At 40.6% G+C, this 15,781-nt stretch overlaps 1 protein-coding gene across 1 annotated transcript; it reads right to left on the reverse strand.

Moving 5' to 3' along the window:
- Positions 1 to 1,864: 1,864 nt before the first annotated feature.
- On the reverse strand, positions 1,865 to 15,759 carry LOC110044564 (carboxy-terminal kinesin 2-like). The gene is made up of 13 exons (XM_020750131.2): positions 14,956 to 15,759; positions 14,418 to 14,492; positions 13,571 to 13,717; positions 11,177 to 11,456; positions 10,327 to 10,517; positions 9,287 to 9,535; positions 8,031 to 8,324; positions 6,868 to 7,152; positions 4,770 to 4,946; positions 4,340 to 4,478; positions 3,609 to 3,822; positions 2,707 to 2,782; positions 1,865 to 2,309 (listed from the first exon to the last, which is right to left on the reverse strand). The coding sequence occupies exons 2-13, from the start codon at positions 14,439 to 14,441 to the stop codon at positions 2,262 to 2,264; spliced, it is 2,124 nt and encodes a 707-aa protein (XP_020605790.2). The 5' UTR covers positions 14,442 to 14,492; positions 14,956 to 15,759; the 3' UTR covers positions 1,865 to 2,261.
- Positions 15,760 to 15,781: the final 22 nt, after the last annotated feature.

The following is a 15,781-nucleotide window of genomic DNA, read 5'->3' on the forward strand; positions in this document are numbered from 1 at the left end:
CTGGCGGACTTCATTAGTTTTTGTGACCCGGCTCTTGTCATACCGTTCAAAACGTTATTAAAATATCAAGGACAAAGAATTGGTCTTGAATATGGAAATGTTCTCATCCTTTGTTTTTTCCTTTCCAATTCTGCTTTAATTTTTAGCCGAGAGAAAAAATTTTTCCTGTTTTTGGACGATTTCTAAATATTAAAACTAGCTCTGAGATTAAATTAATTCTCATCACCATAAAACTTTTATTGCTTTTGTTTAAAACAGCCAAGTTTAACGCGCGAAAATGTTGGACACGTGAAATATGAAAGCCTCGCTTAACACGCGCGGCGCGGCCTCGCGCGTCACTCAAGTCAAAGGAATCGGCGTAAATGAACGACATGCGCGCGTGAGAAAGACTTTTTTTTTCTGGGGTAAACCATAATAAACTACTCAGGCTTGGTAACTGAATGGGAATTACGTTGGCCTAAAAATCTTCTTGCAAGGAGAAATGAAGGAACACTACACGATAAAGACACGCACGCATGCATATCGCGTGTTGCTTCGTGCTCCACGTGCGTTGTGCGGACGAAAACAAGCGAATAAGCGAACGAGCCACCATGGTTAGCCAGAGCGAGAAGAAAAATGGCCCGTGGTGTCGTCGCATTGCCTGATTTTCTTGTGCCTGCTAGACTAACTAATAAAAAGAAAGAATCGGTTTTTTTGGTTAATGGGGGGTAGGGGGGGGGGGGGGGGGAGGAATGGAACAGGCTCCCGATTGGGGTATACCTTGTTACTTATCCTCATCGTGCCGCGCAGGACACCTAAGGGGATGAGGGAAATTACTTTTTGTGCATCCTTTCTAACGTTAGAAATAAACGCTGCCATGAAGTCTCCACATAGAAAACATACGTCTTATTCTTTTCTGTCTCATCTCGTAAGAGTTGGAATAATAAGCAGCGAAAATTTGTGAAGAAATTCTAGGTTTGGTAGCCTGCATTGCAGGGACAACGGGGAAGGGATAGCCGAAGTACGCGAGGAAGGGTAACGACTTTCCCCACTACCTCCTCCATCTATTCCCTCTCACTCTCCCCGCCTGCCCCGTTTTACTCGTAACATCGACGAATTTACTAAGTCCTGGTTCATACCAGCGACATAAAAACAAGAAAAAGATCAGTTTTTTTCCCTTACGTCATTATGTATCATTCTGTTAGGCCTGGTTCACATTAGCGACATAACGACATCGACATAACGACATAAGGAAAAGATCAGTTTTATCTTTACGTCGTTATGTTCAGGCTGTTATGTTGCTAATATGTCATTATGTCTACAAGTTCACACTACAAACATAACGTCCTTTTTACGTCGAGATAACGTCCTTTTTATGTCGTTCGTGACGATATCGTTACGTCGCTAGTGTGAACCAGGCTTTATGCTGCTATTATGTCATTATGTCAGGATGTTTACACCGCAAGCATAACGTCCTGTCTTAGGTCGTTAGTGTGAACTATGCTTCACAGACTGGGTCCAGTTGTTCGAAGGCTGGATAACACTATCCACCTTTTGATCAAGCCAGGCCTGAGGCCCGTTTCTCGAAGGTCCCGAAACGTTTTCGCACCCGGAAAGCCGTAACAAAATCTAGAACCTTATGATTACAGAGCTGTGTTACTCACATATTTTTAATATGAAGAGAGATTCTCTTCATACAAAAAGTTTCAGGCGTATACACCTCTCTGTTTTCAGATGCTGATTAATTAAAAATTGCTTTGTGGGCCCGAAAAGTTTCCAAGGCTTTCGAAAAACGGATCCCTGCTGGTCGTTAAGAGGGGGTTCAACAGAAGTAGGGAGTACAAACATGTTCCCAGTTTGAAATAAAAATATCGGATCGCAACCATTTTTACAATTGTTTAGTATTTTTAATTACACAGTTTTCAACAGCGAAGTTTATATTGCTGTCCGTGTTACTTTATCAAATTCAAAATCAGGACTGATTGATGATTTGATATCCAACGTGGTTTTCCCATGAACAGGAAATTACACTAAATCTTTCAGCTTCACGTGACACTCGGCTTGAAGGCCGTTCTTCATAACGAAGAAAAAAATCCTGCTATTTCCATTGCAGTAATCGGTCACATTATGTTTGAAATAAAAAGTAAATTACGGCCTACTGGAAAACTAAAAAGCTGTATCTACAATATATATCAGAAACTTTTACAAATCTCCTTTCATTATAAAAAAGATTGTACAGGATTTTAAAAGATGGTCCGCCCCTTTGCTCTGGGTTCCACGATTTACTTAAGAACCTTTTTCTGCGCGGTTCCAATGTTACACTGGTTCACCTGGAGAAAAGAAAAAAAGAAAAACTGTAAGTTAAAGGAGCTACGTCACAGTTTGCGCATCTTAAAAAGTTTAGCCGAATTTTTCAAGTTCGTCGTTTGTAATCCGTGTTAATCTTCTCCATCCTTAACCTTCCTTGTTCCTTTATAGTTTATTATTATCTATTTGGTGTTTTTCTACCTCAGTAAACTACTATTTTCAAGTTTCCTTCAGTAGAAGTAGTTTTGTACGTGGCCCAAATAACTCAAAAATACCGTGACTAAGCTCCTTTAAGTATTTATGTCTGACAAGGTTTGTTTTGAACGTTCAGAAGAAAAACAACAACAGATAGAATAGTTTTAAAATTCGAAGCAAAGGCACGTTTCCAACGCAAAAATATGAGTTACTCTATCACTTTACCTTGGTGGCGAATCGTAAGGAACAAAGTGTCTCCTGAAGGGATTCTTCCTTTGGCGAAATATTTACAAACATCAAACTGTAGAGGGAATAAAATTTAATGATTAGGACAACTTCAGAGCAAGGATAACAGACTATCAAAATCAACCAAAATTTGAACTTTGGTGCAGTACACCAACTGATTTTATTCGCTCGTCATGGGGTTGAATTTTAATCGCTTCAAATTGCTTGCGAGATTGTCACGCGCGCAGGTTATTCTCGGTGGCGTGACACCACAAGCGGAAGACCTCTGATTGGTTGCGACTTTTCCCGCCCTAGAAACACCTTTCAGAGACACTGCACGTGACTCTAGAGCTACGTCATCAGAGGTCACTTGCACGGGGATGGAATGAGAGCGTATCTGATTCGTCTGTTTTATCAAGTTTCGAGGTTTAATAGGATAACTGATAAATCCTAATTCGTATATATTTTTTACCAGTCCTGTGTTGTCGCCATTTTGATTTTACCCATAACCACTACCCAAACAATTCTCGTGATTCTTCGGATGAATATTCCAGTTTCTGGTTAACCTGTACCGCCCGTAAAGTGTTTTGAAAATCTCGCTCCAGTGCTGAAGCGTAAGATGAAACAATGCACAGAGTTGTAGACAGATATTGCTCTTACTTATGTTTCTTATGGTTAAATAGGCCATATTCGTATTCTCGGTATTGGACTGGAACTAGCCTGCAAATGAGGCTAATGCGGGGAGTCCTTCAAATGTAAATGACATTCCCCTGCATAAGCCTCCATTTCAAGCCAGTTCCAGTCCTACACCGAGAATACGAATATGCTCTATAGTTTTTGAAACAGGACTATTCCAAGAGTGTGTAGAACTGTGCTACAAGCGTCTTGTATCAACATCTCACCTTTTACTGTTTCCTCCAAGAGAGTTTTGTAACAGGAAGGTGAGTTTCGAATTCCTGTACGGAATGTGCTGTTCTTTGTTGGCCAGAGCCATGATAACATTTCCCAAGTTACTCAAACTCTTGTTGATGTTCTTCGTTTCTCGTAGTCGTTCCCCAGTGGAACAAGACTGACTCAAGCGTTCAGAGCCCGCCAAGTCAATAAGGTTCAGAGTTCCTACAAGAGAACGTTGGCAAAATTGTAAGCTTACAGGCCTGGCCAAACGGAGACGTAAGTAGAAAACTTGCGTCTACTTACGACTCCGTTTGGTCAGGACTTGCTAGCACCTCTTAAAGGAGCACGGTCACGGTTTGTGCATGTTGAAAAGATTAGCCTCAATTTTTCAAATTCGTCGTTTGTAATCCGTGTTAATCTTCTTCATTTTTAGACATCCTTGTTCCTTTATGGTTTATCATTATATCCTTGGTGTTTTTCCATCTTATCAAACTGTTATTTTCAGGTTTCCTACCATTTAAAGGTAATTTTGTATGTGGCCAAAATAACTCAAAATACCGTGGTCCGGTCAAAAGTCGGTTTTCGCCGCTCGGGAGATTGGTACCAAACTTTCAGCGTGAAAGCGAGGCTCGGGGGGTCAACGCGAGAGCGAGACAGGAACAAAATCCTTACAGTGCAAGGCAGGAAAGCAAAATCTGGAGAAAGGTTCATACGTCTGTTGGCTCAATGTATTCTATACCTTGGCATTTTTCACCAGTGAGATTATTTACGCCGGTAAGCTTTAATCTGAAGACGCTGTGACTCCGTGAGGATCGTTCATTGCACTGCGTGGCGGCTACAGCTCTGTTCTGAGTCGCCTTCTCCAAGAGACTGTACACCTGGAAAATAAAACACAAACACTTCCCCTTACTAACAGTCATCTCAAATTAGAGTTTCCCTTGCTGTTTTTTTTTTAATAATCATGTACCTACTGGCCGAGGTTCGTCAGGTAAGGTTAACTCGAAATGCTGTGTTACGTTTTGCACAAGCCTCTCACTCGTCTTATACTCACACGCTCGTCACACCTTTCGGAGAGAAAGTGCAACACAAGGCTCGTCACACAAGTTTGCGTTTTGTAAGGTCTCAACAACCTTCCGTCAAACAACAATGTGTCACTCTGCATTACTAACCTGTGTTTCTGACGTGACATTCACGGTCTTGACGTTCGTGACTGTCACTTCGCACGCCCCGCCCGTGCTGCTTGGGTTCACAAGTTTGATTTCGTGTTTTGTATTGGCATCCCCTGAACCCAGCAAGTCTTTGATGGTTTCATTGTAGATCTCCAAGAAGCTGGCTTCAATGGCGTACTAACAGGAGAAAAGTAGGAATAAAAATGAAAGCTCATAAATTAAAGGTAAGCCTGGATGGCAATACCAGTGGGCCTTTATCTCCGAGTTCCCTTGTATGAAGCGAGTAAGAGTATTTCTACTCATTCCCAGTCCTGGGTGAAATATTTTTGGTCAATTGCAGAGCATTTAGATCACCAGTAACCATCGACATATCTGGGTGGGGAGAGGCACAGTGAGAGGGAAGTGTTAGCCTGCAGAACAGGCGGATTAGCGGAGAAGACCGCGAAGCGTGATACACGAGCGCGAAGCGCGAGTAGTAAAGGATTTTTGTCGACTCGCGCTTCGTGCTCGTGTATCGTGTTTCGCTCACCGCCCTGCTAATCCGCATGTTCAGAAGGCTAGGGAAGTGTTTAGTTGAAGACCTCGCCGAGGGTTCAAACCCAGACCTGTCGATCTAGAGCACAAAATAAATAAATAAATAAATACTACATAAATTACAATATTTAGAGAGGAAGCCACATCAGCCTTAGCTGGTTTTCGTGCGGGCCGAATTGGAATTTAGAGATGTTAGTTTTTGTGGAGGGAGAACCCGAAGAAAAACCCTCGGAGCAAGGCGAGAACCAACAACAAACTCAACCCACATTTGACACCAGGCCGGAGTCGAACCCGGGCTACATTAGTGGGAGGCGAGCGCTCTCACCACTGCGCTAACCTTGCTCCCCAAACCCTGACCATCACGCCAGCTCTCTCTCCCTATATAAGATTACACACTTCAATCGGAATGTTCGAAAAATCGAGGATAGATTTCTCCTAACTTTTATTGACTGTACAAAGTTACTTCGAATAAAAGGGAGGATCGAAAAATCGGGATTCCACTTGATTATGTTCAGCACGATTTTCAAGATGGTGAAAAGTTGGAAATGAAGAACACGCTAGGGTATTTCGTTCAAGTTCTAGTTAAACTTTTCACCCATTCGCATTTCCTTCTCTGCACTTTACCTTCATCTCAGCGTGGACATGCGACGAAACAACATGTTCTAATTGGGTGACATATTTGATAGCCAAGCATTTCACGTTTTTGATTAATTAACAAGGGCGCAACTTCAAGCTAGGCATTCCTCTTCTGAAATAAGTCGAAAGTTTTGCATTCAACGTTCAACTACACATAAGTACGCCGTTTAAACCTCAAATGTTTGACAGAGAAACTTGTCATCTTTGCACCCAATTAGAACATTTTTTTTCCGTCACGTGTCCACGCTTAGATGAAAACGACGGTTCTTAGCGCTGAAAATTTACTAACGAGCTACAAGCTTAAAATAGGTGAGATATGTCCAGAAATGTAGGAAGCAACGAAAATGGCAGATTTGACGAAATTTTGTTGACGATTTTGACGGATTTGGCGAAATTTGTGAATCTGTGGAAATTTGGGCGAAAGCGACGATTCTGACGAAATTTTGCCAAGGTTGTTGACAAAGTTATGCGAGTGAATAGATATGATCTGGCTAGAAGAGCCCCAAAAAGTTGAAGAATACGGCGAAAATGACGAATTTGGCGAGTGTCGATTCTGACGAAATTTTTGCTAAGATTGCTGCATAAAAATCGTCAAATTTGTCAGCTTGTTAGGCCCATCTCTGATAATGTAATTTGCATAAAAATCGTTAAATTCGCTAACATGTTAGGGCCATTTCTCATGAGATAATTTGCATAGACATGGCTGGCAAAAATTCGTCAAAATCGTCGACTTTGCCGAGCTGATTTAAAGCTGATTTTGCTTTGACGAATTTGACAAAAGTTCGTCAAAATCGTCAAATCCATGAACATTCACTCAGTTCGACAAAATTTCGTCAAATCTGCCATTTTCGTTACTGCCTGCATTTCTGGACATAATGAAGTAGGTAGCCCAAACGTAACAGAAAGCGCGCCTATAATCGTTGCTCACCTGCCAGCCCTTTTCTTTGAGGTCCTGGGACGTCCGGAACACTTGTTCCATGGCCCTCGGAATCATTCCCTGTTTATCGTGGTCCGCAGTGTTCCCCTCCATGGTGTATGTTTTTCCCGAGCCTGTCTGTCCATATGCGAATATACAGACATTGTAACCGTCCAAAGCTGATTGAATCAACTGTGATATTTCACCGAACACATCCTCTTGACTTGAAGAAGGAGTAAACACCCTGTCGAAGGCGAATTCATGCTTAGGGACGGCTTTTTTGGTTCCGCAAATACTCTGTTGGATGATAAAAACCAAACGTGAATATTTTGGTAAAAATATTTTGATGACAAGTCAACTTAAGTCTGGCTTTACCATCCTTTGAAGCATTTTGAAATATTTTAAACCATTTAGAAATACAGTCGAACCTCTGGTAGCGACCACCTCTCCTCAGCGACCAGTTTTCTAAAATACCAAAAGTTTCCAAGTCAGATCACTATACTTGGAACCTCTTGTAAGCGACCATTTCTCTTACGCGACCGCGGCCACTTTTAGAGCTAAAAATTTGAAATTTTCTTTTGTTTTTAACCTCCCGTAAGCGATCACTTGACAGATAATAGGGCTACGATTGGATAAGGTGTTGTAACATTATCGCATTCCTGGGTAGTGCAAGAGACGGAAATTTCTCAGTGGGAAGACAGGGTTTCTTTCCCGAAATTAACTTTTCACGTTAATAAAACATTTAAAACATGGGATAAACCTCTGCAGTTACCATATGCTAATATGGCAAGATTTTGACCCAATATGGTCGAAGCTCTCGTAAGCGACCACCTAGGCTTGGCATTTTGGGTGGTCGCTTTAGGGAGGTTCGACTGTATTTGAAATATTTGGAAGCATTTTGTGGTCAACAGTTTTGCACGTACAGTTACAAATGTTGGCTGCAAACTTGAAGGGAAGGTAGCCTGTAACCAGGCTCCTGATTGGCTTACAGGGCGTCCAAAAACGGGAGCGAGAAACGAGAGCAACTTGGGGAGGAAAAAATGACTCAGTTTGCTTTGTTCTCATAATTGTTTTGTGTCCTCGCCGGGAGCCTTTTCACGGGCTAAAGAAAAACGCGAGATTTGAAGTGACAGAAAGCGTTACTAGCGGCAGTAGAATTACAGAAGAGACCTCACCTCATTCGGCGACGTTGGTTCCACTACCAGTTCCCTCTCGTCCTGTCCAAAGGAAAACACGCATGGCCGCTGACTTTCTTCTGACGTCAGCATGGGCCGCACGCGACAGAAAACCCGGATGTTGCCTTTCAACTCCTGAATAGTGTTATGAAGCTCACGCCGGATCGTTTCTTCGGAACGCAGTTTGGATTCCAGACCAGCCACGTGTTCTCGAAGACCTCGTATCGTCTCTTCGAGTTTTGCTATTGTCTCGCTTTTTTGTTGACTTTCGTTGAGGGTTTTTTGAAGATTGACCTTTCGGAAAGACGTCAATGGTTATATTTTCAATGAGTAGAGTTATTTGCTAGGGCGCTCATGTCCTTGTGAATGGAGTGAGACGCCGTCCACATTACGCCGGTGGAATTTGAAAACACGACAATCACCGGTCATTTTGGATTTGTGTTTGAGAAAAACTCAGTCACGGAAATCGCATGACTATCCTGACACAATCGTTTTCGAAAAGCTCCATTTTCAAAACGTTTTCCGTCCAGACGAAAACGCAAGGCCGGCATTTTCAAATTCCTCCGGTTGGAAGAGCGTTTCCCAGAAAGCTCCGTTTTCGGGACGGATCAGTGTGGACGGTAGGCCCAACCACAGAAAAAAAAAAAAAAAAAGCTGCGTTTTCAAATTTCTCCGACGTAGTGTGGACGCTTCTTGAGGGACCTGGAGACAGCTAAAACGAATTCGAGCTAAAACATTCTACAATGATGACGTTGTTCTGTAAAGATCCGTGCGTTGTCTCTGATTGGTTGATTGCGCGCGAAAATTGGTACTCGAGCTACAACCAATCAGAGAAATCGCACGGATCTGTGTAGTTGTAGGTCATCGGCAGTACGGATTTTTTTTGTCGAATCTTTGACGTTTTTTACGCTGTTGATGAACGCGTTAAAAAGAGGACGCGATGAGAGGCGACTCGTCAGGCTAAAGTTTCCAAGTCCGTCGTTTGTAATCCGTGTTAATCTTCTCCATCCTTGTAACTTTATGATTTAAATTTATCTTTTTGGTGTTTTTCTACCTTAATAAACTATTATTTTCAGGTTTCCTTCAATTTCAAGGCAGTTTTGTACGTGGCCATTGGCCAAAGTAACTCAAAACACCTTGACTAAACTCCTTTTACGCGAAGGGAAAACTTACAGAGAACAGAAAAGACAATAAGAGAGTAAACGAGGAGTATATTGGGAACAGATAATGAACCCTATAGACAAAAGTAAACCGACCTTTGTGGCCTGTAACTCAGTGGTTATACCCAGGGAATCAGCCGTCATTTTCGCCACGGTCGATTTCAGGGCTATGACCTCTTGTTTGGAGATGTTCAGCTCATTTTCAAGCGAGTCTTTTTCTTGTTGTAGACATTTCTTGGCCCTTTTCTCAACTTCTAGTTCGAACTCGTGTTTCAGTTGAAGAGATCTCACTTCTTCTTCGGCGTTGGTGATTTTAAACTGAAGATCCTGAATCTTCGCTGTGGCCTTACAAGAAAAGGTGAAAAAGGATGGAAATCAAGACCGTACGTGGAAAACGCACAAAATCTACTTTTACGAATGAAAATCAGGGCTTCAGACAGAAAAAAAATTAAGACTGAGGCAATGTCTATGAAAAAATTATGACCGAGGCAATTTCCATAGGTAAATTCTCTCCCTATGGTTAATTAGAACCTTTTTAACTTTCCTCAAAAAAGGAACTACAGAAACGAAAAAATGGCTGAGGCAAGTGCCTCGATTTGCTTCATACTGGCTACGTTACTGAAAGACGAACTAGCTGATAAATGAGTTTACAAGATTATCAGCGAATAAACAGCATAGTGAGAGAATAAAAGGATTGAGCAAGCCGATACGTGAATGAGAAAGGAGGAAAAAAGTGAACGGAAGGAGGAGAGGAGGAAAGCACGGAATAGGAAAAGAGGGATAAAAAGAGAATTAAAGAAAGGTGCGTACGTCTGTTGTTTTTCTTCGTCCAGACAGTCTAATGTTTTGGAAAAGAGAATTATTTTACCTCTTAATCGTCCACGGAGTGTCCAGTGTCAATTACTCAGACTATCTATCTGTATATGGGGTTAGCGTTAACAGTCGATAGCGAAGTGCGAATGTTAGATTAAAAAAATGCCATCGGATTCTTAATCAGCCTTTAATGGAATGAAAAAAAAAAAAAGTTATTTCTGGAGCGTCAACTATGAAAACGCATTTGGGGAAAACTGTGATATGGCTCTGGCCCAGTGTGCCCAAGAAAAGAAAACAAAAGGACACACAGAAGTAAAAGCTACCTCTTCCGTTTGTTGATGTTTGACTTGCACTGTACCCTCGAGTTGTTTGTTTAAAGATTCCAGAAATCCTATTCTACCCTGGTTATCGCCAATTGTCTTTGTCATGTCCTCCATGTAAGATTTGGACTTTAACATCAACTCCTCCATGTCTTCCAGTCTCCCTTTGTAGTCCCAAGCGGGCCTTTTCTTTCCTGACACAGAAAAGAGGAAAATTAACGTCCTTAGCGTATGTGAGTACGGATTCTTCAACCCAAAAAGCAAACAGACAATTCAAAGAAGACATTGGCTCTCGATGAAGGAATAACAAAAAGCGCAAAAAAGGTCTTTTCAATTAGTTTAAGGCTTTGGATTGCTTCTTTGCGGTTCCTTTGGAATAGAGAAGTGTACCCAAAAACAACGCATGTCGACGGAGCTGTTTGTATTTGAGTGACGAAATGTAATTGGTTTAGCTCTAACTACGCCACACGATTGGCTTAAAAAACTCGCGCCACTTTTTCAACCAATCAGAAGTAAAACCAAAACCAATTGTGACTTGTTCGCACACGTTTTCCCGCGCTTTGCGTCGGCTACATGTAATTACTTGAAGTTTTGATTGGCTCACTGGATTGCCTGTGTCCTTTGTGATTGGCTAGAGTGATTACTTTGGTTTTGGTTTTATGACACTCAATTGAAAATCACTCTCTAGAAGTATCAGCGTGACGAAATCCGAACTAAAAACATCTGATAAAATTAAAGCTTTCACTTTTCTCCTTACCTGACGTATGAGACCAGAACATTTTCCCCCTTAAATGTGCGTGTTCATTTAGTGCCCTTTCGTCTACAAAACACACTGTAACATTCAGAAAGTTACCTTTTAGACCAGACAATGGTTCAGAGGTAGGCGCCTTGGAATGAACATTCCTAGTTGTACTTGTTGGTGGTTTAGAAGCTATAGTCTGTCTCTTGGTCGCAGAAGATAGTTGTCCTGCTGCTGGTCGAGCCTGTGTTGAGGTGGCAACTCTTCGCACAGTACTCGTTGTAGTTTGACGTCTTAAAGTTGCAGAGACAGCTGACCTAGTTGTTACTGTTTTGTCTTGTGAGGCAGACTTCAAAGAGGTTTGGGATGTGGATTTCTTCATTTTGGGCGGCGGCTGCAATGGAAGGGTATTATCAAAATGCCAACAAGTAACAAGTTACATAGCCTCCTCACGTTAAAAAAACAAAACAAAAACAATAACAACAACAACAAAAGCCGTAACTATGATATACTAGCCTGAAAGTTATTCTCAATAGCCCACAAAATATTTATTACTTATTCCTTACTTAAAATTTCTTCTTGCCCGTCAGGCAAGCAAAGGACAGAATCCAGTAGCCAGGCTGAAAAATCAGCTAGCCCCAGGATAGTGGATACGGCTTTCTTTGCACTGTGCTTCTATGCACATGCTTTTTAAGCGCATCACACGATCTTTTGTGAGGGAGGAAAGATTGTGTGATGCACCCAAGGATCACCTGTACAGGAGGCTACTAGTTACAAGGCACCTCTTGATGCTAATAGTCATATAGCTACTATATGCCTTTATGCCTTACATGCCTATAGCTGTGTCTCTCTTGTGGAATGCACATCATGACAGCTGGCAATATGTGACAGCTGTCTTTGATGGATACTAAATTAGCCAATATTCAGTAATAGCAGCAGGCAAAGAGATTTTGCAGTCAGGTGAGTGGATTCTGTCTTTCACTTGCCTATTATGACTGTCTTGAAGTGATTGCATGAACCTGTATTAAGTGGCCAACCTCTATTAGGTGACCGCCTCACATTTCCTAGAGGGTGGCCGCTTACTTGGGGTTTGACTGTACTGTGATTGAGGAGTCCTTACCACTGATTTAGACTTTCTTTCTGAGTTTTTAACAAGTAATATTTTGTGTGAGGTGGAGGACACTGATTGATGTACCCTAATGCTCCTTAAGGGACAGGAAGTAGCCTGTTGCTATGGTAACATAGTGTGTCAAGAAAATGATAATACCATGTTCACAATTGATTGGGCGGTTTGTTGACACCACGACTGTAGCATGAATTGATAAAGAGTGGTTATAATGACTCATCAAAATCTAAGTTTTGGAATGTGCTGGAAACTATTGACAGTCTGTGTTCAGGCATTGATTTTTTGTGGTGGTGAGAGAGAAAAAATACGGATTTACAGATGACTCATCTAGCAATTGTATCAGGTGTTTCTTACTCTACCTCTCTCCCTTCACTGCAAGCAATAAGAATGCATGATCACAGGTTATAGTCAATTGTAAGGAATTTTTCAGATTGAAATTGAAATCAAATTTCTCTTGTATCTTAGGTATGGAGAGAATCAAGAATTGAGTATGCAAAGTGTGGCATCTGAAAAGCGGTACTATGATCAAATTTTTACCCCTTGATTTTTTAGGTGTATCACATAGAATTCCATGAAAGAATAAAATTGCCATTTACTGTTTTCAAATAACTGCATTAGTTCCGGAGATATTTAAGTTTGAAAAATGTGTAAAATATGCAAATGAGATGTCTGATGACGTCATACACTCAACCCAATATTATATTAAATATATAAATGGAGCTATCTTGGTCATTTTGCAGCAGAATCCATTGAAACTTGGTGGGCTAATTGTTCTACAGGAAATACACCTACGGCTGTAAAAAATTCTGTTCCCATGGCAACTCACTCTTTTCCAGTTCCCACCCACTTGATTTCAATATGTTAGTGATTTTCAGCTTGAAAAATGTTAAGCAAGGTCACGAACGCGACCTAACATATTTATATGCTTGCTGGATCGTGCATATGAGGCACCATTAGCAAATATCAAAATGGATGGCCAAAGGTGGCCAGAAAAGCTTTTAATATTGGAGAAGTCTGGAACCCAGTATGTTGCCATGGTAACAAAACTGTTAAGCTCGTATTGTGGAGCACATTTAGTAGAGTCTTACTGTAAAGAATCAAACATTTCTGATACAAATTGGCTGAGATATCTTTCTTCATCATATTTGATCAAAATTTGGTTGAGTGTATGACGTCCATCATTTGGCTAATTTGCATATTTTAAAAACTTGAATATCTCAGGAACGAAAAGAGACATTTGAAAATGGTAAACCGCATTTTCCTTCTCATACAGACTACTTGTTTATGTTTTAAAATGGCTTAGATAGGAGAGATGCTATTTTTGTCATAGTCCCACTTTAAGATAGAATACATTCTATTCAATCTTAGTCCTGCATACAAACCTCACAGTTGGGTGGAGCAGAATTTGTGAATGCCTGTTCACGAGGCCTCTTGACAGCTGATGGTGGTCTCAGTTTACTGACAAATTTGGGCTTGACCATTTGCCTGCTGGCCATGATATTTTGATCTTGGGTTGATAGTGGGGAACGCTGAAGAAAGTAAAAGGGGGTTTTATAGTCAAACAGCAGTGCTGCATATACTGTTGAACCTTACTAATTTGAAGTGTGGAGGGAAACAATAAACAGTTCAAGATGGCAGGGGTTAAAGATAGCCAATAGCAAATAAATTATCCAGAGGAGACTAATTTGAGTTTGTGTTTCAGATTGTGAGGAATTCATGATAACTGATTTCAAGATAACGAGGTTTAACTGCCCAATCATACATCAAGATAGACAGTTAGAACAGAACATGCATTAAAATTCATATCAGTCCTAAGAATTTGATCAGACAACTTGTCATGTTGACTGCGAACACAGATGGATTTCCAGCTTTTGTTTCACACTTTGTTCGCCAGGCTGCTTGTAATGAAATTTTTGGCTTCATTTAGAAAAGTCTACTGGAAATACATTTGAAAGTTTGGGAGAATACGAAAATGCTTGCAAATAGCTCCAGTTTTTTTAATTCCCTCAAAAATGTTCTCATGATTGCAGCAGCCCATGTAAACATGCATGCATATATTTTCTGTAGTTTTTTGTTTCATGAAAGGCATCCATAATTTTCATGCAGTTGGGTCTTATGCACAGTGTAGTAAGCATACTAATTTTATTTGACAGTATTGAATGCAGAACTAGTTTTTATAAGTTTCAATCATTGGTTCCAGTGTGGAAACTGTATATTACAGTAACTTACCACTTGCACTTCGGTAACATCCATTTTTCACTGCTTCTAGTCTTGGGCTCAGTATATGTAAAAACCAATGAATGTCTAAAGAAGATACAAAGCAGGTTATGTAAGCAAACAACCTTATGGTAATTTTTTTTCACTTCACAGATTTTAACGAGGAAAAGATTTGTTTCATCAAGACACACTTCATATATCCAGTCCCTTTTCGATTTCTCTCTAATCATCAGCATTTAGTGAAAAACATTATCAGTAAGCTAACGAACGATTCTTGGATCAAAAGATCGTGCAACGAGCGAGCTCAAAGACAAATGCACATTTCTTTGAAGATTTGGAATTTGTTTTGGTCTCATGATAATACCAAGATTATGAAAATAAGGAATAGAAAAATGAAATAAGATTTCAATTTAATAAGAGACGAAGAGTCGGTGGTGACTCAACCTTTCAAAACGCCCTGAGAGTGCAGACATTACATTCAGACCACAACTGACCAATGCAACATGGCGGCTCGCCAGACAGAGTGCGAACTTCATGTCAAAGGACTTACCAAAACGTAGGCAGGTATCCAGAAATGAACTCGTAAAAACTAACAACACGGCTGAAGAGAACTTATAAAACTAAAAGCTAAGGCGATCAGCAACCGCGTAAAGGTAGACACGTTTCTTCTTTGCAGTCAGTTCAAAAACTCGCTGAAGACGATAAACGAACTTTTCGTTCATGTGATTGGTTGTTTGGAGATTTGAACTTCCCGCAAACAGTGCAAGGAATTCTGGGTGCGAATGAATTGGAAAGAAAAAGAAAAAAAGAAAATAAAAATAGAGAAAATAAAATGAAATAAAAAATTTTTCGATCAGAATCCTGATTGAATTTAAAAAGCTGTCGTCTGATAATGCGCTTAGTAGTAATTTTAGAGGCAACGCTCCCTGATTCTTTGAAAAACACTTCTAAAACAAACATCATAAAATAATAAACAACGGTTTCTAAATTGGAATGCCATATTAAAATAGCCTCGTCTTCTTTAAAATTGAAAGAAAACCGCAATTGCGTTCTGGTCTAAGAGGTTTAAAATTTTGTTTATGAATGCGACGTCATGAAAATCTCTTCAGGCCGAGTGCGATTCATTCGGAAAAAATTTCCGCTAACGAGGGCTTTTGAAAAATGACAAATGTCTTGAAGTTCAATTTTTCAAAGAAGCATTGCCTCGCTGCCGGTACTTGAAATTTTACAAAAGCTTCGTTTTGCAGATATGAAAACCAGCTTTGTTTTGACGCTTCGTTTGGTTGTGCTTGAAATGTAAATCAGGCGGCATCTTGTGTTCGTTCACTTCTCCAGACGCGAGGGATAAAAGGTATTCTTTTTCGGCATCTTTGAGC

The sequence above is a fragment of the Orbicella faveolata genome, unplaced genomic scaffold (assembly GCF_042242905.1).
Source record: "Orbicella faveolata isolate gen_17 unplaced genomic scaffold, um_ofav_v1 contig_2, whole genome shotgun sequence".
Taxonomy (NCBI): Eukaryota; Metazoa; Cnidaria; class Anthozoa; order Scleractinia; family Merulinidae; genus Orbicella; species Orbicella faveolata.

Bases quoted from the DNA above. Each gene is read 5' to 3' on its own strand.
- LOC110044564 (XM_020750131.2), bottom strand. From the start codon at position 14,441: ATGGATGTTACCGAAGTGCAAGTG. The intron at 2,783-3,608 runs GTGAGATGTTGA...TTCCCTCTACAG, and splicing joins CTTGGAGGAAACAGTAAAAG to TTTGATGTTTGTAAATATTT. The intron at 2,310-2,706 runs GTAAAGTGATAG...TCTTTTCTCCAG, and splicing joins CCTTACGATTCGCCACCAAG to GTGAACCAGTGTAACATTGG.